Source organism: Myotis nattereri (assembly GCF_964212035.1).
Source record: "Myotis nattereri genome assembly, chromosome: 16".
In the NCBI taxonomy this organism is placed as follows: Eukaryota; Metazoa; Chordata; class Mammalia; order Chiroptera; family Vespertilionidae; genus Myotis; species Myotis nattereri.
In genome coordinates, this window is record NC_138091.1 from 37,464,392 (window position 1) to 37,486,632 (window position 22,241).

Here is a 22,241-nt window from a genome sequence, read left to right on the forward strand (position 1 = left end):
ATGAGTTCCTTGCTAAATTGGAATTAAACCAAACTAAACCACAGTTTAGATGTTCAGAAACCGGGGGGGTGGGGGGGGGGAGGAGAGGAGACATATGTAATACTCTTTGTAATACTTTAAGCAATAAAAAAAAATTAAACAAAAAACAGATCTAGAGACAGAAGCATCAATCAGATGCTCAAACCTCAGAGGGAAGGTAGGGAACGGTGGGGGTAAGGGGGAGAGTTCAACCAAAGGACTTGTATGCATACATATAAGCATAAGCAATGGACGCAGACAACAGGGGGTGAGGGTGAGGGCAAGACTGGGGGGATGAGGGGACAATGGGGGTATAAAGACACATTTGTAATACCTTAATCAAAAAAAAATTTTTTAAAGGGGGGGGGGGAGCCAGGAAGAAAATAAAACATGTTGTAAGATAACAGATCACTGGATGCCTGTTGCTAGAGATTGAGAGAGAGTTTGTTGTGACTTTGAAGGAACACAAGGAAACTTACAGAGATGGTAGAAATGTTCTTTCTGTGTCTTGATTTTAAAGGCAGTTTCACAGATGTATAAATCTGTCAAAATTTATTCATTTGTACACTTCATAGGAATATGATTTATTTTATGTAAATTATATTTTTTAAAAGAGAAGATCAATAGATGAGTAAGAAATAGAAAAGAATCTGTAGTAAGGTGACAACTAGAAATAAGTGACTATGAACGTAAGGGAGTGATGATATTGTTCAGAAAATACATGATAGGAAAACCTACCAGGATTTCATTATGGTCTGCTACTTAAGTTGTGGTTGTATTTGAGGCAAATTAACTATCTAAAAATTAAATGCTCACAATAATACTTTGTAACAAATCAACCTAAAATGCATTACAACAAAAAAATAAGCAATTTTTTTCTTACCCATGGATTTGTAAATATTGATTGGAATAGCTCTGTTTCTGGCTGCATGTTCAGCTCTAGGGTTCAAGTTGGGCTCAGATCTGTGTGTGTTCATTCTGGGGCTCAGGCTGAAGGAGCATCAGGTGGAGAGAAGCTCTTCTTTTGGTGAATCACCTGAGCACAAGAATATAAGCCCAAGTGCAAAGGCACATTTCAAGCCTCTTTCATAACAGTCCAGGGTCCAAGTAAAGTCATGTGGCCAAGCCAGAAAATAATTTTTGTTGTGTAAAGTTTTAATCATACCCAAACAACCTGCCATGTACCCAGACCCTGGTTTCAACAATTGTTTCATCTGTTCCTACCCCTTGTTCTTCAAGTTTGCCCAAGGAAACTAAGAAGAGGGTGGGAATGTTTTAAAGTCAGCCACTCAGTGAGTAGAGTTGAGCTGGTGGTTGGTTGGTTGTTTTGATTCTTGATCACTGGTAGGCAGTGATTCTCACAATCAGGAGCTTAGTTTGGAGAGTAGGGGAGATGTGGAAGAGCCCCCTGACTTAAGTATTTACTGTGACAAATAACATCTTTCTGCTTTTAGCAGTCACCCATTTTCCAACATTCATCAGGAAAGGAAAAATTTAGGTAATCATTTAAGAACTAAGAAATGAATATTAACCAGGTTTGCTTTGGCAATTGAACCAAGCTAATCAAGCTAATCATAGGTTTTATAACTGTTAGACAGAAAGCATGGGTTTCTTTATTTGATTAAATGTGATACAAATTTCTGAGTAATTTGATATAGATGAGAACAAGCAGTTTATAATTAACAGATTCTAAAGAAAAATGTAAACAGCCCAATGTGAAAATGGTAAGAGAATTCCGAGAATTAAAAGAGTCTGTGAAACTAGACTGCATAGCCTGCCATTATGGAGTACAGATTAGGGATTTGGATACCTTAGCTATTAGACATTTATTTCTTGGCACAGCTTTTTATTGAAGTACAATTGACATATAATATTTTCAGATATACAACATAATTTGATATTTGTATACAATGCGAAAGTTCACCATAATAAGTCTAGTTATCACCTGTCACCATACAATTTACAAATTTTTTTCCTGTGATGAGAATGTGTAAGATTCACTTTCTTAGCAACTTTAAATATGCAATAAAATATTATTGACTATCCCTACGCTGTACATTATATACCTGTGAGTTATTTATTTTATATAAGAAAGTTTATACCTCTTGACCCCCTTCACCAATTTTCACCAACCCCCGTCCCTTCTGGCAACCACCTGTTCTCTGTATATATTTGTTTTTTTTTGTTTTTTTGTTTTTTTTAATATATTTTATTGATTCTTTACAGAGAGGAAGGGAGAGAGATAGAGAGTTAGAAACCGATGAGAGAGAAACATCGATCAGCTGCCTCCTGCACATCTCCTACTGGGGATATGCCCGCAACCCAGGTACATGCCCTTGACCGGAATTGAACCTGGGACCTTTCAGTCCGCAGGCCGACGCTCTTACCCACTGAGCCAGACCGGTTTCGGCTATATTTGTTTTTTTTAGTTTTTTTTTAGATTCTACATATAAGTGAAATCATGCAATATTTGTCTTTCTCTGTCTGGCTTATTTAACTTAGCATAATACTCTCAAGGTTCATCCATGTTGATGCAAATGGCAAGAATTCATTCTCTTTGTGGATGAGTAGTATAATGCGCGCGCATGTGTTTGTGTGTGTTTGTACACCACATCTTTATCCATTCATCGATTATGGACACTTAGGTTGTTTCCATATCTTGGCTATTGTAAATTATATTGTTCGAATTACTGTTTTTGTTTCCTTTGGATGAATACCCAGAAGTGGAATTGCTGGATCATATGATAATTCTATTTTTAATTTTTTGAGGACCCTCTATACTGTTTTCCATAGTGGCTGTAGCAATTTATATTCCCACCAACAGTACACAGAGGTTCCCTTTTCTCCATATCCTCATCAACACTTGTCATTTCTTAACTTTTTGATGATAGCTATTGTAACAGGTAATATCTCATTGTGGTTTTGATTTGTATTTCCCTGATAGCTAGTGATTTTGAGCATCTTTTCATGTGCCTGGTGAACATCTGTATGTCTTCTTTGAAAAAAATGTCTATTTGGATCTTCTGCCCATTTTTAAATTGGATTGGTTATTTTTTGTTGTTGTAGTTGTATGAGTTCTTTATATATTTTGGATAGCAACCCTTTAATAGATACATGATTTGCAAATATCTTCACCCGTTTAGTAGCTTAGCTTGTCTTTTTATTTTGTGACTAGTGGCCCGGTGCACAGATTCATTCACATTGAAAGGAAAATTAATTAGAAGAAATATTTTAATATCACTATTCGCCCTTTCTCTATAATAGAAGTGTCAGAGGTGAAAGAAAATTAGTAAAATGTATATGAAAATAATATATAAATTGATTAATAAATAAACAATAACAACATAACAACACAGACATGATATAAAAACAACATTGATAAAAGCAATGACTGATAAATTGATTAAACTTATTCTAATATCTCCCTGTATACCACATTAAGAGTAAAAACACTTTCAGAGCGCTTGACTAATTTCCCTTGTGATGATGTATTTACAACTTTAACGTCACACGCTCTTCAAACTTGAGAGAAAGCAGCATATAACTGACCATGTCCGAAAATGGGTTTACGTAGGAATATTCCTACTCTGTCTAGAGTTTGTCTTGGTGATTTATTAATGGTCTTCAGACATATTCTGTCAACAACACCACTTTCTTTCAGCTTCAGAATGTCAACAAAAACAACTAAATTCACGACCGACAATGACAGATCGAAACATATGCGTATGATTGGTGCCAGCGAGAACTTTATACGTATTGTGCATGAGCGAGTCAACATTTATTTTTAAATTGCCAGTGCACCTCATACGTACCGGCCGGTCAGTCGGACAGACGGACGGTGGGTCACTTAGCCTTTTATATATACAGGCTATATATATAGATGGTTTCCTCCTTTGTGCAGAAGCGAATTAATTTGCTATAATCCCACTTATTTATTTTTGCTTTTGTTTCCCTTGACTTTGGAGTTAGATCCAAAAAAATTCATCACCAAGACCAGTGTCAGGGAGCTTACTGCCTATGGTTTCTTTTAGTTTTATGGTTTTAGGTCTTACATTCAAGTATTTAATTTATTTTGACTTTATTTTTGTGCATGGTATAAGATAATAGACTAATCTATTGAAGAGACTGTAAATTTTTGCCTCTGTCATAAGTTAATTGACCATATAGTTGTTGGTTTAGTCTGGGCTCTCTATTCTGTTCCATTGATCTATTTGTCTATTTTTATGTTTTGGCACAGATTTAATCATAGTTTAATCCCTCCATAGTTTGGCTACTTTACTTTAAGTGAAGGTAGTTTTTGCAAATGTTGAAAGCATAAACCATCTCTGAAAGGGGAATTGGTGTCATCAAGAAAAATAAAGGCACACTTGAAACTCATTTAATGTATTGACCAACGTTACTCTAATAAACTTAATTTAATTAAAAAAAGAAAAAGGCCAAAGTGTTCTGAATATTCAGCACTTGCTTTTTTTTACAGTATTTTATATCCTGCCTACACAGTTCTCACAGAGTTTAATTTACTATGGTTTAATTAATTTTTTTTTTTTACTAACTTCCCCTATGAGATATAAGCTCCTAAGGATAGGGATCATGCACCAATATTCATAATGTATTATGTAACACCTAACATAGTGCTGGGCGCAGAAAGTACTCAGTAAATATTTATCGAATGAATGCGTTCCTATATTGTCTATCATCAGATAATTCTGCGGGATACTGTTAAAGATGAAAATAATAAAATAACCATATAAACAATTTATACTCAATAATCATATATTTCTTGGCAATATAATGAGGTGATTATTCCAGGAGCTAACCATGATATAAAAACAACATTGGACTAATATTGACTCTGCTTACTTACCTAATTCTGGAACCGTAGTCAAGAACTTAATCTTTGTGTGCCTCACTTTTACTGTCTGTAAGATAAGAAATGTTGTAGAGATTAAATGATTTAAGATACGTGAAACACTTTGAAAAGTACCAGACAGTAATGATAAGTGTTAGTTATTGTTGTTGTTATTATTACTAACTAGAGGCCCAGTGCACAAAATTTGTGCACTCGGGGGAGGGGGTCCCTCAGCCCGGCCTGTGCCTTCTTGCAGCCCGGGAGCCCTTGGGGGATGTCTGATTGACGGTTTAGGCCCGCTACCCAGAGGGAGCAGGCCTAAGCTGTCAGTCGGACATCCTTAGTGCTGCCGCGGAGGTAGGAGAGGGTCCCGCCGCTGCGCTCGCCAGCCGTGAGCCTGGCTTCTGGCTGAGCAGCATTCCCCCTGTGGGATCGCACTGACCACCAGGGGGCAGCTCCTGCATTGAGTGCCCCTTGGTCATCAGTACGTGTCATAGTGACCAGTCATTCTGCTGATCAGTCTATTTGCATATTAGCCTTTTATTATATAGGATACTACTATCAATATTATTCCAGAAATAAAGCACTCTTTTAAAACATTAACTAGTATATTACATTTAATCAGTCTTGATCTTAAGAGTTTTGTGTTTGTTAAAATAATATGTCATACAGAATTTGAATTTGGAAATTGTTTCCTCTGCTCTCTTTCCCTAATTTCTGTTAAAAAAAAATCGAAACTCCTCCATTACAAGAATTTTTAGTGTGGCCTTCTCCAAGAACCCTCTTCCCTCCTTTTCTTCCCTCCACTCTTCCAAGACAAGTTTGTTTCCTTCCCTGCTCTCTAACACTTCCTTTAACTTATAAAATAAAATATTTCTTTACACATTGGCTTCTCTCTATCCTTATGTCATTGTTCCACTTGAAGTTGTTAACTGGTATAAGAGGACTGGTCAAATAATTTATTATGTTGTACTAATTTTTAAGATACATATAACATTTCTTTTTTCATAATTCTAGACTTCTTTCTTGGAGAAAAAAATGATGAATATTGTTTCATTTTCAAACCCAGTGTCTTCTGTCCTTAATACCTTTTCTATAATTTTTAAAAATGAAAATATAAATACAGAAAGGTACACAAATTGTAATTATGCAAGCCATAAAATTTTATGAAGTGAACACAAGTGTATAATCACTACCTAAATCAAGATATAGAACATTACCAGCACTTCAGCTTTCTCATACTTCCTCTGCATCATTATCCACTCCCTGCAAGCATAACCACTATTCTGATTGCGATGATCAATTATTTCTTTTACCAGTTTTCAGACTTTACATAAATGTAATAATTTAGTATGTATTCTCTTCCGTCGCTCTTCTTTGTTCAATTGTATGTTGTGAGATTCTCTTTTATAGCTGTCATATTTCATTGTATGCCTACAATTTTGGCTGTTATGAACAATTTTACAAATGTTTATTAAATATATTTTGCTACCCCTATGTATACCTCTCCTTTTGGTGAGGTAGTGAATATGCTGGGTCATAAGTATGTCCAGCTTAAAATTGTTTCCAAATTTGATGCTACCAATTTACATTCCCACCAACATAGCAGTATTTAAGTGCTCTTTTATCTCATGCTAGAGGCCTGTGCACAAAATTCATGCACGGGTGGGGTCCCTAGGCCTGCCTGCGGCTGGCCCCATCCCCACCCCCACCCACACCCACCTTGGCCTGGTGCTGCCCATGTCCACGGTCACCCCACCTACTTACCCCCCATTGATTGCCCCACTGGCCGGTGGCCTGGGCCTCCCTCTGTGGGCAATTGTGGGGCCACAATGGGGCCCCCCAACCAATCGCATCACACCCACCTTGGCTGGCCTGGTGCCAGTATGTGTCATAGTGTGGTCATCCAGATGGTCATTCTGCTGTTCGGCTGTTTGGTCGATTTGCATATTATACTTTTATATATATAGATTGTCAGGTGGTTGTTTTTTTCTTTGTTTTGTGTGCTATTCTGCACTGCACATATGTAGTGGTATTTCAGTGTGGTTTTAATGATAATTTCCCAATAATGTTGAATAGCTTTTTACCATATACACTTATTGGTCACTTGGCTATCCTCTTGTAAATTCCTGTATAAATATTTTAGTTCATTTTTAAATTGGATTGTCTTTATTTTTTTATTAATTTATACAGATTCTTTATACATTCTAGATATGAGTTCTTTTTAAGGTATATGAATTAAAGATATCTTTTCCCACTCTATGGCTTGCTTTTTAACCATCTTAATAGTGTCTTTAATGAGCAGAGCTTTTTATATTAATAAACTTCCCTTTACCAATCTTTTCTGTTGTGGTTAGTGTCTTATATAAACATTCTCACTAATTGTAATATTTCTTTCCATTGAGGAAGGCAGTATAACATACTAGTTGGGAGCATGGATTCTGGAGTAGAGGAGTCTGGGCTACAACCATTTATAGGTTGTGTGATTTTGAGTAGATAACTTAATTTCTTTGTGCCTCAATTTTCTCATTTGTAAAATAAGGTAATAATACCTACTTCATAAAGCTGTTATGAAGATTAAGTTAATATTTGTGAAGTGTTCGGTGACTTGCACTATATAGTAAATAAATGAAGCATATAGTATGTCATATTTTCCACATAGATTATAAACTTTTTAAAGTTAATGACTGTATCTCCTCCATGTTTTATCCTCATAGTATCTAGTATTAAAAAGTAAATATAAAGTATTTGGTAATTATCAGTATAACTTTCTAGAAAAAAGTGAAATGGAACCCCAGAATATCCAGAAGTCAGGAATCTATGCCGAGAAAAACTTGGAAAAGCTTAACTAGTTTAATCTATGGAAAGGGAAAAGAGTAATTAATGAGCAGTTACCTTTTTATTTTATCAAGAAACAAGAAGCTTTTAATCATTCTTGGGAGAAAACCTATATAAATCTAAATATTTGTACCATAAAAATACCAATTCTCTTATTTCTGGTCTGTGGCAGAAAAATCTATTTTTGTTGCCTCTTGGAGAGAAAATAGGGAAGGGAAAATAGAGCTTGTTTTTCTACTCTGACATAACGTCAATGAGAATTCTGTATAGATTTTCCACAGATGGAACACTTGAATTAAATAATAGTATACAACAATGTACGTATAGTCCCTTCCTCTGACCCCCACCTTGTGACTTTAGTAGAGAAGTTAAGATAAATGTTAAACTGAATAATAACTATGTACATCTCAATGTCTTGCCATTTGGAATGGTTTCATGTATAATACTAAATATTCTAAAAATTAAGAAGCTATTATATTTTGGCATCAAACTGTGACACTATAGCTAATGCTTGCTAAGCTGAAAGGACATATCTGACTTAAAACATTTTTTTTTTTGTAATGTCCTGTAGGATCTGTGCTACTGTGAATTGTTATACGGTTAGATTAAATGCATCTGAATGTAAAACAAAACCTGAAAAAAACGTTGACATTGAATCAAGTTAATGTAAATAGGTATTTAGTTTAGATAAATCATTCTGCATCACATTTAGAATAGGTCATCTTTAGTTCCCTTGTTTCTTTTTATGTGATTTCTATACATTCTTTATTTGGAAATAAATTTATCTTGATGGTGAGGCCAAGGAAGAACCTTATACTGACTTTGTTCAGCATCCCTCAGGGACAAGGTTTGAAAAAGAGTAATTTCTGTAGCTGGTAACTACTGAAAAGTAGCCTAAATAGAAAGAGACTCTAAAAACTAATTGTATGGAAAGAATGTAGTAGTCTGGAAGCAGAGGATTAAAATGAATGCCAGAGATAAGGAATTTTAAGGGTTCTATTTTCAGGGCAAAAATGAACCTGAAAGGGGTTTATTTTTGGAGTGAAGAAAATATTCTTGGATTAGAGAGTTGTGATGGTTGCATAACTTTACTAAAAGGCACTGAATTGTACACTTCAAGGTGATAGTTTATGGTATGTTAATTATATATACCAATATTGAAAAAATTATCTGGCTGTGGGAGAAGTGGTAAGCCAGGTCTCTCTAGCATGGGGTAGGAACCCAATGAGGATAAGTAGAGCATCTGTGTGCAGGGTGGCAATGAGCAACAGTGAAATTTGTTACATGTAGGGGGACTAGATGAAGTAACTAAGGATAATGAGAGCCAGATTTGTCATTATTGGGGAACAGAGCTACAGCTTTGGAAAGGAGAAAAACTATAATTAACTGAATGGTATTTGATTAGAATTAGAGCATCACTGTGAATTTTAGGAGGGGTTGTATAAACAAACCCCTTTACTGTATGTTTATGTATGCATACATATATGTATGTATATGTATGAATATACTGACTTACTCAGTCCACTGAGTGGACTTGGAGGACAGTGACATCCTAATAGCAATGAACATACCTGATATCCTAAATACCTTTCTTCACTAAAAAGAACCAGAGCTTCTTGGGAAAAAGACTCAGTCCAGGCAGGGACAGTACAAGATGAGCCTGGAACATCTTGTGCCAAAAAGCAAAGAAGTGCTCAGAAAATGACAGGGATATGACAAAAGGTTACAGGGGCCAAATTGAAAGAGCTTACCCTGGCCAAATCTGGGGCAATCTGAGCAACAAAATAAATAATGGTAGTAACAGATTATAACCTCATTAAATAAGATAGGAATCTTTGAGTTTGGATGGATGGATGGATGGATGGATGGATAAAAGAAAGTACACCATAGAAAGAGTAATTAATTTAGAAAAATCATTCTTTGGCAAGTATGGTGATAATTCAACCAAGAAAATTAATGGTTGCTAAAAGTAAGAGGCAAAATTTGTTGAGGAGAGATTCAGACTGATACCTGTACAACAGTGTCTATACTATCGTCATTATTCATAAGATAGTATATTTTGAAACAACCCAAGTGTCCAACATCAGATGAATAGGTAAACTAAATGTGTTATATACACACAATGGAATATTATTCAGTCATAAAAAGGGGTGAAATATAAAAAGTGAAATTCTGATACATGCTAAAACATAAACCTTGAAAACATTACGCAAAGTGAAATAAGCTAGACGTAAAAGTACTAATACTGTTTGATTGTATTCATATGAGATACCTAGAATAGGCAAATTCACAGAGACAGAAAGTAGAAGAGAGGATACTAGGTACTAGTAAGGGGAGAAATTGGGAGTTATTATTTAATGGTTACAGAGTTTCTTTGGGGGAAGATTAAAAAATTCTGGAAATGGACAGTGGAAAAAGTTGCACAACATTATCAAAGTACTTAATGCCACTGAATTTTATACTTAAACAGTTAAAATGACAAATGTGTTTATCACAAAAATGTTTTTTTTTTAATTTGAGAGTTTGTTGAAGAAGGGAATATTTACATAGTCTCAAAGTATCCCCCTGAAAAATAGTTATTCACTACAAAGAGAAAAAGTGTAATTTTGGAGTAGAGAAATCTGACAGACACTACCATAACCAAGCAATCAAAGTTAACACAGCAGTGCTTTTGTCAAATCATGAGGTAACATAAGATAAAGTCAAATTGAGAGGCATTGTGCAAAACAACTGGCCTGTAATCTTCAAAAGTGTCAAGGTCATGAAAGTTAAGACTGAGAAACTGTTCCAGATCAAAAGAAAGAAAAGAGAACTGAAAACTAAATGCATTGATTAATCCTAAATTGTTGGCTCCTTTTGCTAGAAAGGACATTACTGGGACAAATGTGAAAATTTAAATGGGGTCTGTGCATGAGATCATAATAATGTAAAATGTTAGTTTCCTGATTTCTCTGCTGGTACTGTAGTTATGTAAGAGAATGTCTTTGTTTATAGGAAATACATAGTGTCTGGGGATGATGGGACATCATGTCAGTACTTTCAAATGGTTAAGGAAAATATATTCTTTGTATTATCTTGAAACTTTTTTTGTAAGTTTGAACTGATTTAATTTAAAAATTAAGAATAGTTACACAAACTCTAAAGAAAAAAAAAGCCTGAATAAGGGTGGTGATTATGGCCAGGAACTAGATCCCACGATGAGGACTGTATTAGAAGGCTAACTGCCAAAGAAATGGGAAACTTTTTCTATTCAGAAAGTTACAAAAACATTCTCTCAAAGTCATTCTAGGTAAATAAATAGAGGATAATCTGAGTACAGTATATCAGTTATAATATGTAAATGTGGGAAAATCAGGTTCTTAGGGACCCTGTTATTTTGGATTTACAATGTGAAAACAAAGGAAATGACCAAGCTAAATGTAATAATAGTTGTAGAAATAGGCCATTTTATTTTGATAGATTCATGTTTCGATGTCTTCCTGTTTTAGGTGATGCTGAACAGGAACTTGGTCCCCCTCCATCTGTAGATGAGGCAGCAAACACACTCATGACTCGTCTGGGTTTCCTCCTTGGAGAGAAAGTCACAGAAGTTCAGCCAGGTGACCAATACAACATGGAAGTAGAAGATGAAAATCAGGTAAACTGCTTGTCACTAATTCTGTGAAATATGGGCTGAATCAACCTGTTATACCAGGGAAGGGCAAATTTCACAGGTGTGTGTGTGTGTGTGTGTGTGTGTGTGTGTGTGTGTGTGTGTGTTGAGAGGAATAATCCCAATTGTTGAATGCTTTTTGAAGCCTGAAGATATAACTTAATTTTCCATAATCACTCTATCTGTTCTGTTTATAAAACATCTTTAAGTTTCATTTTTAGCTTTCAAAAGTCATATTAAGGTTTTGATTCATTTATTGGATGAATGAGAAAAAGAATGGGTAAATAAGCCAATAAGTGAAATTTATATATATATTTAAGCTTCCTTACAACCCATTTAAGCTTCCTTACAACCCAATGTAGTAGAGTCCATTTATATTAACTTTTAGATAAAAAAAAAAGGAAAAACAATGTCAGAAAGTGGTATAGTAATATTTAAATCCAGGCAGTCTGTTAAGAACCATACTATTCTAGTGTAATATGAAATAATAACACCTGACAGGATTGTTGTTAGGATCAAGTTAAATCATAAATATTAAAATACTTTGTAAGCTATAAAATGCCATATAAATAAAGGGTATAAAATAATATGCAATATAATTAGTATATAAATATATAAGCTATATTATATGAAAAAAAATAAGCTACTTCATAGCTTTCATACTTTCATTTTCAAATTTCTTAAATGAGGGAAATAATGTCTTATACTTAGTTAATAAAGGAGTAAATGAAATAATATATTAAAATTTTAAAAAACTGTATAGCATTAAACAAAGGTAAAATATCTATATATATATAAAAGCCTAAGTGACCAGCCAACTGGCCGACCAGCTGACCAGCCGGTAGCTATGACATGCATTGACCACCAGGGGCAGACGCTCAACACAGGAGCAGAAACCACAGGCATGGAAACATGGAACAAACTGATGAATCTCAGAGGGAAGGGGGGAAGGGGGAGGGCGGGAAGAGATTAACCAAAGATCTTATATGCATACTAGAGGCCTGGTGCATGGATTCCAGTGGGGAATTTAATACAAGGGATTGCATCTAGAAATATTTTAGGGTGAGTCAAAGAGCTTTAATATTTTCATATCTAGTAATCAACACCTTTTCCAATCAAATATTAAATGTAAATCTTCATTTCAGCAGAGAGAATATGAAGACTATTTAAAGAAGTTGAAAAGCTTCTTTTAAAATTAAGAATTAAAGATGTGAAATTTATCATCAGTTTTCTTTCATGTGATTTTGTCACAACACACATTTTGAAAAGGATAGAATTTCTTTAGTGTTCGAAAAAAATAGTACTTTTATTCATTATGTTAGTAATTTATTTGAGTAGAAAGAGTTAAAGAAAAGTGAATTATTATTAAATTCAGTAAATCAGAATATATTACCACCGATCTTTTTTTGTGATTATTTTTATTCCTTCCCATCAGAATCTTAAAAAGGAGGTAACTTCAGGTGTAAGAATTACTCAGGATACAAAGAGATCTTAGTAATCAGTTTCTAAAGAAAAATTAAGTTTTTAATTAAATTAATACTGTTTGATCTATTTTATTAGACTAACTTTTAGATTAAAGCATTTTTCCCTGCATTCATTTAGTGTTTCTGGGCAGCCACCTATGTTTCCAAAACACAATTATTTGCATTATGAACCTTTTTTTAATTTTTTCTCATTTGGAGATTTGTTTTTTCTATCCAAAGAAAAATTATGAACAAGACAAAGTTCCAAGCTTTCAGAAGTTTTATTGATTGGAAACAGCAAGATCAACTTGTGCTTAATTTTAAAATGTTTTCCATTAATTCATGTTAATGATAAAGAATACTTGTTACTGGAAATTTTCCAGGCAGAAAAACTGGCCCCAGTCTCTGCTCATTTTAAGTTTAAGTATCACCTTAATTGTAGAATGCAGAATATCTTATCCTGGAAGGCAAAAACAAATAGAACCGCAAAAAATGTACAAGCTGCATGCAGATTTTCTTCTTCTTCTCATCAAAGATTATGTTTTACCATAAGGTAATATTTTACTTTAACAGCTGATCAGTTTATCTTATTTTTCATTCCGATTTTTCAGACCTCAGCAATCACCCAGCGGATAAGCCCCTGTTCCACCTTGACTAGCAGCACTGCCTCTCCACCAGCTAGTAGCCCCTGCTCCACCCTCCCACCAGTCAGTACAAATGCAACAGCCAAGGACTGCAACTATGGGGCTGTCACTAGTCCAACTTCCACCCTCGAAAGCAGAGATAGTGGCATCATTGGTGAGTTCGTTTTTATGTTAATCATTTTATGTATTTTTTTTTTAATAATTACACAAGCTTACAGTTTTCAAAAAAGCTGATATTTGTTATCCTTAACAAAACTCTCAACAAATTGAATCCCGGAATATATAAAAAGGATAATAGGGACGATATATAAAAAGGATAACTCATGACTAAGTGGAGGTGGGGGGCACTGATATTTTGAGAAGCCTGATGGTGACTGCCCACTCTGATGGAGTTGACAGGGAGATGTTGCCATGACACTGGGCTCCCTAATATCAGTGGGGATATGGAGATTGGTTGGCAGCACTTAATTCTCAGATGCACGGAGGACATATTTTGATAAAGAGCTGCAAGGCAGGAAGACAAGCAGGGTGTTTGTCTGTCTTTGTAATTCACCTTCTTTCCTTGTTACAATAAAGTCCAGAACTCCCATTTAAATTTCCAAAGAGAAAACTTCACTGAAAAGAAACATAGAAATTACCTCATGAACTTAAGTCTCTTCTTTTAACAATAGGAATATTTAAAATGAAAGAAGAGAATATGAACTAACATTTAAAAACTCTCCTGGGATGATATTCTTGTTTTATAATTATTGCTGAGATTTTTATAATCTAGATTTTAATGTATTTGAGCCCTTCCATATCTAAGGTTGATGGAAATTTTCCTGTTTATAATTCCTGTTTATAATTGGTGATAAGACTCAATAAAGTTCTAGAAGCCTTTTAGGTTTTTGTTTGATTTCTTTAAGGGACTAAATAGGATTAGAGCTACAGTTCAAGGTACAAACAGAAAGGCCCTGTATTGCCTCCTTATTAGGACAGATTCTTTCTCCTCTATTAGCTTCTTCTTAGGGACTGTTTTTTTTTTTTTGTTTTTTTTTCTAATTTTTTGTTACATATAAAGGACCAGGAAATAAATTTAAATGCGGGAAAATATAAGATAAAAAGAGTATAAATATAAAGATCTTTTTGAGACCTCTGGAGCACTCCAGTAATTCATGAAAATTATATGGATTTCCTTTTGATGAAATTCTGAACATTTTAGCATTGATAGGCCTTCCTTGTTTGTCCTTTAGCACTGATGTAGGAATTTGATTTATTTAAATAGAGTTGTTAAGGTAAAAATAAGAGAGATAAGAGAAAATATGTGAGAGATATATGTTGGTTTCAATTATCTAAACTTCATGGTGTAAATGAAAAGATCATCAGTAACTTTTTAAAAATAATGTAACTAATATTCTTACTATCTAGTCTTGAATTTGAATAGTACTAACAGATTAATCTCCAGGGTTGTTGTTGTTGTTGTTTTTAAACGATTCATTTTACTCTTTTTTTCTAGCTACGTTGACAAGCTATTCTGAAAATGTAGAACGCACAAAATATGTTGGGGAAAGCAGTAAAGAATTAGGATCTGGAGGAAATCTAAAACCTTGGCAATCTCAAAAATCCAGCATGGATTCCTGTTTATACCGAGTAGATGAAAATATGACAGCTTCCACCTATAGTCTGAATAAAATCCCAGAGAGGAATTTGGAAACAGTTTTATCACAATCAGTACAGTCTATTCCTCTGTATCTTATGCCACGACCAAATTCAGTAGCAGGTAAGGTTTTCAAAATAATGACCATTTTACCGGCATATATATTGAAATGAAAATAAATTCTCTTATAGTATTTAAATTTCTCATTCATCTTCTTTGATTAAGCTGCTTTTTTGTGTTTGGGTAATATACATGTGTATATCTTTTTTAACGGGGGAAGGCTTGTGTTCCTCAAGAGGTTGATTGTTTAGTTCTCCCCAAAATACATAAAAACACACACAAAATCAGAAAAAGAATCTTATAAAGTACATTGTTGAACTTCTAAAAACCATTTTTCTCACAGAAGTCTTTGAAGGGATTTCAGTTTGAGGTTTTAAAGTTTTAAAAAACATTAAATTAAATTAAATTGAAGTATATTTCAGTAGAGTTTGTATTATCAGAAATCATCCTCTAGTTTAAGGGAGTGGCAGAGAGCCAAGAATTCTATTTCCATATTCTAAGAGCTCACTGTTTCCACAATATCTGGCTATCTTATTATAAAAGAATTACCAGATGCCTACATTGCTGAAGAATAACTAATAAATACCACTAGCAGCCTCAGTCATAAAGGAATGGTTCCAAAGTTTAAATGGCTGGAATATAGAGCCATTATTCTTAAGCAGCTATTTAGAATTGATGTCTAAGGATATTTTTTCTACACCTAAGTTACTATTTAATAATTCAGACCAGAAACTTTTGCAGAATAATTGGGAATTCTGGCATTTTAAAAATGTGTCATCATTTGAACGTTGTCCATACTATAAAATCACAGTCTGTCTTTTTCACTTCCCTGATGAATGATTGGATAGGATTATTTTACTGATACAAGATAATAAATTACTTACTGTAGTCAAGTTCTCTTAGTTCCCAGATATAATTATTTATGCAGGTGATAGTGTAATGCTTCTTGCCTTTCCCAGTTCTTTTTCATTTTCATACCTTTTCTAAACCGTCACTCTTTGTTCCAACCTCTGGGAGACCATCAGCATCTGTCATCATGTGTCATGCGTCATTATGCGGACAATGCCTCACCTGGCAGAACAGTAATTCAGAAGATTTTATTATTAACTTTTCAAGATTATTTGCTTTAATATGGTGATAGAATATTTTCTCTCCTAGGCCTTTTTTAAATATGTTGATCCTTACCTATGATGTCATATTAGAATCCTAACATGCTATAACTTATGAGAAAGACATTGTGAGGTGAAAAGCCCAATAGTATCTATACAAATAAAAATATATGTACACAAATGAAAGCATAAAGACATACACAAATGTTTATAGCAAATCTCTTTGTAATAGCCAAAAATTGTGAACAATGTCCATCAACAGGTGAATGGATAAACTAATTATAGTATATCTTTGCAATGGAGACTACCAGCAACAAAAAGAAATGAACTATTTATTTGTTTGTTTGGGGGCGGGGGGAATTTTTGTTGTTATTGTTGTTTTTTTAGAGAGAGCGGAAGAAAAAGGGAGAGGCAGAGAGAAAGAAGCATCACTGTGAGAGAGACACATCAGTTGGTTGTCTCCCACAGGTGCCCTTGTCTGGAATCGAACCCTTCAATCCACAGGCTGATGCTCTATCCACTGAGCCAAACTGGCTAGGGCATAAATGAACTATTGATACTATAACAACTAATGAATCTCAAAATAATTGTGTTTAGTGAAAGAAGCCAGATAGTTTTTAAAGTACATAGTATATGATTCCATTTACATAAAAATCCTAGGAAATGCCAGTATTCTAAGTAATATCTGCAAAATATCAGATCCTTCACGGTTCTTGACAATGAGTTACTACTATACCCATACCCAAAAAATTAAAAGGAATGGCAGTACCATTGATAGTGAGGATGTAATGCAATTGAAATTGTCAAACATTGCTGGTGGGAGTATATTAATAAATTGATACTACCACTTTAAAAAGCTGCTTGGCAAAATTAATTAAAGACATACAAAGCTATATATGCATGTTACCTAAAATCTAGCAATTTTACTCCTATATGGAATTCCCATCAAAAATAAGTTCTGATGTTCACCAAAAGACCAACAATAAGGATGTTTGTGTCTGTTTTATTCTTAATTCCCAAAAGTTGAAAATTCAACTCTCCGTCAATAGTAGAATGGAAAATAAATTGTATACAACAATGAAAAAGAAGGTACTACTGTTACGGACAACATTATGGAATGTATGAAGTATGTATATTTATATAAAGTTCAGAAAAACAGACAAAACCATGGCACTTCTATAGTGATAGAACTAAAGTAGTGGTTACCTTTGGGAATATCAATTAAAGAAGCCTTCTGCTTATATATTTTGATCTGATTGGTGGTTGCATGGGTGTGTCTGTTTGTGACGTGTGTGTATAAAAAATGTATTGAGCTATACACATAAGATTTACATAATTTATGTAAGTCATACCTCAATTAATATATATATATATATATATATATATATATATATAATATTTAAACTTCTTTCTAGAAGGATTTTCCCTTGGTTTTGGTTTAGAAATAGCAGTCTTAGGCAACATAACTAGAACTTTGAAGAAATAACTGTTTTTAGTGTATATTAACCTAGTAACTTCAATAAATTAATACTTTACTTATTCATTTGTTGAAGTTGTTAGGTACCCAAACTGGCCAGAAATTATTCCAATTTCCACCTTAGTTCAGTGGTAGCAGCAGTTTCTGTGAAATTTATTCTTTTTAAAATCCAGTATATTTAGCTATATTTTACACATAAAATTCACCCATATTGAGTAATTCACCTAACTCAGTAATTTTTCATATATTTACCAAGTTATGCAGCCTTCATCATGAATCAGTTTTAAAACATTTTTATTATCCCAGTAAGACTTGTCATGTCTATTTAATGTTAATTTCATTCCCATCCCGAACTACAGGCAACTACTAATCTACTTTCTATCTCTTTAGATTTACCTTTTCTGGACATTTTATATAAGTGAAGTCATACAATATGTGGTCTCTTACGTCTGTTATAATGTTTTTGAGGTTGATCCATGTATCAGAAGTTTGTTCCTTTTTATTGCAAATAGTATTCAGCTGTTACAGCTATTATTACTGCATTTTATCTGTCCATTCACCAGTTGATGAACATTTAGGTTTTTACAATTTTTGATTATTGTGAATAGTGCTGCTATAAACATTCATGTGTAATTCTTTGGGTGGACATATGTTCTTATTTCTCTTGGATAGATGCCTATGATGTATCATAGAGTAAATTTATGTTTAACTTTTTAAGAAACTGCCAAACTGTTTTCCGAAGTGGCTGCACCATTTTACATTTCTACCCACAGTATGGGGATTCCTGTTTTTCCACCTCTTCTCTACCATTTGTTACTGTCTTATCCGTTATAATAGCTTTTTGATTGGGTATGAAATGTTATCTTGTGGTTTTAATTTTCATTTTCTAATGATGCTGAGCACATTTTATGTATTTATTAGCTATCATATATCTTCTTTAGTGAAATAGCTACTCAAACCTTTGCACATCTTTTTATTGAGTTTTTTGTCTTCTTATTTATGTAATAATTTGTTGTAAATTCTGGATAAAAATTTTTATCAGATGTTTTTGCAAAATATTTTCTGCCTGTTGCTTATTTTTTCATTTCTTACTGATATATTTTTGGATCACGGAAATTTTACTGTGCTTTTATGAACTGTGTTTCTGCTATCATTGTTTATCTTTTTAATAGAAAGTATGCTGATTATATCAAGTATTATGAAACAGTGTTTTTTTTTCTTTGCTATTGGAGTTTGTTTTAATTCAAGTATTGGAAAATACTTCTTGTGCATACTTTAATTATTTTCTTCCCTCTTTTTTTCCCTTTCCTTTCCCCCTACATTAAAAAAAAGAGAGAGAGAGTGAGTAAGGGGAATAATATTAGCCCAAACTATTACTCCTACAGACCTTAATTATTTATTTATTTATTTTTACCAATCACAATGCTCATCCTATAACACTGGCCTTTCTGACTAAAAGAGATATTCATATTCTAAGTAGTACTGATCATGCTTCTCCAAAGGAAAGGAAGGGTAAAAGCTAAATGCACCATCAGAAGGCAGTTAGTTCTGTCCTGGAGAATAGGAGTTTATACTGTCAGAGTGGCACGTATTGGCTATGTTGAACAAAATACTTCATCAGATAATTATTTCTTGTCAGTGTTGAATGTAATACAAACAGACCTAGTATTGCCTGCAAGGCAAGTCATAAGTCAGGGAATAGTTTGTATTGGGTTTTCTGTGACTGAAAATCATGGTTTCAGTGTCCTCACAAAGAGGCAGAAAAATGACTCAGTTCTTTTTAAAATTGAATGGATGATGGGTTGAAAATGTTTCCTGAATGCAGAGAAATAAAATTAATTGCATATGGAATTACTCTGCTAACTGTATAATGTATATAAATATTTGATAAGACCACCATCTCTGGTAACTTAAATGATTAGCTATCTAAATCATCTTTTAAGATAAATTTTCTTAGCTCACGAGGGTCCTCTCTTCTCATTTTAGCTCTAGATATACATATTTTCCTTTACTTTCCAGTGTGTACACAGAAGTGGTTTCCCAAAACTGTGGGAAGATCAAATACTCAAATCTCCTTGGTTAACAGAAATAATTAAGGATCTTAACTATGATATGAGCTTGAAATAGAGAAGGAAAATACAGTATATTTATTAAATTGTTCTAAGCATATGCACAGCAGGGAAGGAGGGGTATGTAATGAAATGCCAATAATAAAAGGCCTTATTCAAATCCAGCTTTTAAATTTCTCTTTTAAAAAAACTTTATCTCAGTATGAGTAATATATCTATTTTAGAGGCTAAATACTGATGAATAATGATGTGAAAATACTTTAAAAAGAAAAAACACACCTAGGGGAGTAGTTGTTTAAAGGATCCTTGCTGTGTTGCATACTGCTCTCCACTGGGGGAAGAGAAGCACCCTCTTTTTGCCTGAGTTTGTTGGCATTGTTATAGGGCCACATGGAGCAGGACCAGGAAATTGTCAAGGAATTATTTACAATCCTTGAGGCTGCTGCTGGATTGAACTCTAAAAACTAAAACTTTGCATTGGGAACCAAGATGGCGGCATAGGTTAACGCCAGAGTTTGCTGCTTTGAACAACTACTTCAAAAGTGAAACTAAAAGACGGAACGGACATCACCCAAAACCACTGGAACGCTGGCTGAGTGGAAGTCCTACAACTAGGAGGAAAGAGAAACGCATACGGACACTCAGAGGAGGCACAGTGCTGAAGTCAAATTCTGAGGTGCGGAGTGCGCGGAGCGGGCTGGCGGTGGAGGGCTCGGTTGGCATTTTCAATCGGGAGCGAGTCGCAGACTCTGAGCTCCAGATACAGGCGAGTCTTTAGGGACCCAGACTCAAACGGGAGAAGCGGGACTGCCTGGCTTCGGTCAGAGCGAGTGCAGCTTTCTCTCCGAGCTTTGCAGCGGGTGCTGGGACTCAGAGAGGCAGAGCCCCTGGGGACAGGACTGAGAGCCGCCATAACTGCTCTCTTCGGCCCACCCTGTTGATCCTGTGCGACCCGCACTGCCCAAGCCCTGCACACAGGCATTTGCCGGATAGCCTCAGGCAAACGCCAGATTAGCACCTCCCTAGAGGACAGAAGTTCTCTCACTGCTGACACAGCTGATTCTCATAGCCACTTGGCCTGGAGGTCAAACCCTCCCTGGAATTAGCTACAACAATCAAGATTTAACTATAAGACCACGAACAAAGACCACTAGGGGGTGCACCAAGGAAGCATAACAAAATGCGGAGACAAAGAAACAGGACAAAATTGTCAATGGAAGATACAGAGTTCAGATCCACACTTTTAAGGTCTCTCAAGAACTGTTTAGAAGCCACCGATAAACTTAATGAGATCTACAAGAAAACTAATGAGACCCTCGATGTTATATTGGGGAACCAACTAGAAATTAAGCATACACTGACTGAAATAAAGAATATTATACAGACTCCCGACAGCAGAACAGAGGAGCGCAAGAATCAAGTCAATGATTTGAAATGCGAGGAAGCAAAAAACACCCAACCGGAAAAGCAAAATGAAAAAAGAATCCAAAAATGCGAGGATAGTGTAAGGAGCCTCTGGGACAGCTTCAAGCGTACCAACATCAGAATTATAGGGGTGCCAGAAGATGAGAGAGACCAAGATATTGAAAACCTATTTGAAGAAATAATGACTGAAAACTTCCCCCACCTGGTGAAAGAAATGGACTTACAGGTCCAAGAAGCGCGGAGAACCCCAAACAAAAGGAACCCAAAGAGGACCACACCAAGACACATCATAATTAAAATGCCAAGAGCAAAAGATAAAGAGAGAATCTTAAAAACAGCAAGAGAAAGAAACTCAGTTACCTACAAGGGAATACCCATACGACTGTCAGCTGATTTCTCAACAGAAACTTTGCAGGCCAGAAGGGAGTGGCAAGAAATATTCAAAGTGATGAATACCAAGAACCTACAACCAAGATTACTTTATCCAGCAAAGCTATCATTCAGAATTGAAGGTCAGATAAAGAGCTTCACAGATAAGGAAAAGCTAAAGGAGTTCATCACCACCAAACCAGGATTATATGAAATGCTGAAAGGTATCCTTTAAGAAGAGGAAGAGGAAGAAAAAGGTAAAGATACAAATTATGAACAACAAATATGCATCTATCAACAAGTGAATCTAAGAATCAAGTGAATAAATAATCCGATGAACAGAATGAACTGGTGATTATAATAGAATCAGGGACATAGAAAGGGAATGGACTGACTATTCTTGGGGGGAAAGGGGTGTGGGAGATGCGGGAAGAGACTGGACAAAAATCGTGCACCTATGGATGAGGACAGTGGGTGGGGAGTGAGGGCGGATGGTGGGGCGGGAACTGGGAGGAGGGGAGTTATGGGGTGAAAAAAGAGGAACAAATGTAATAATCTGAACAATAAAGATTTAATTAAAAAAAAATAAAGTTTAGGTAAATTAAAAAAATAATAATAAAATAAAATAAAAA

The 22,241-nt window shown here is 34.8% G+C and overlaps 1 protein-coding gene across 1 annotated transcript in view; it reads left to right on the forward strand.

The window, feature by feature from the left end:
• Positions 1 to 22,241, forward strand: part of TANC2 (tetratricopeptide repeat, ankyrin repeat and coiled-coil containing 2) — a 251,137-nt gene that overhangs the window by 119,074 nt on the left and 109,822 nt on the right. The window contains exons 6-8 of the mRNA XM_081110818.1: positions 11,194 to 11,342; positions 13,432 to 13,618; positions 14,960 to 15,223. Of these exons, the coding sequence (XP_080966944.1) occupies positions 11,194 to 11,342; positions 13,432 to 13,618; positions 14,960 to 15,223 (600 nt within the window). The remainder of the gene's footprint in view (positions 1 to 11,193; positions 11,343 to 13,431; positions 13,619 to 14,959; positions 15,224 to 22,241) is intronic.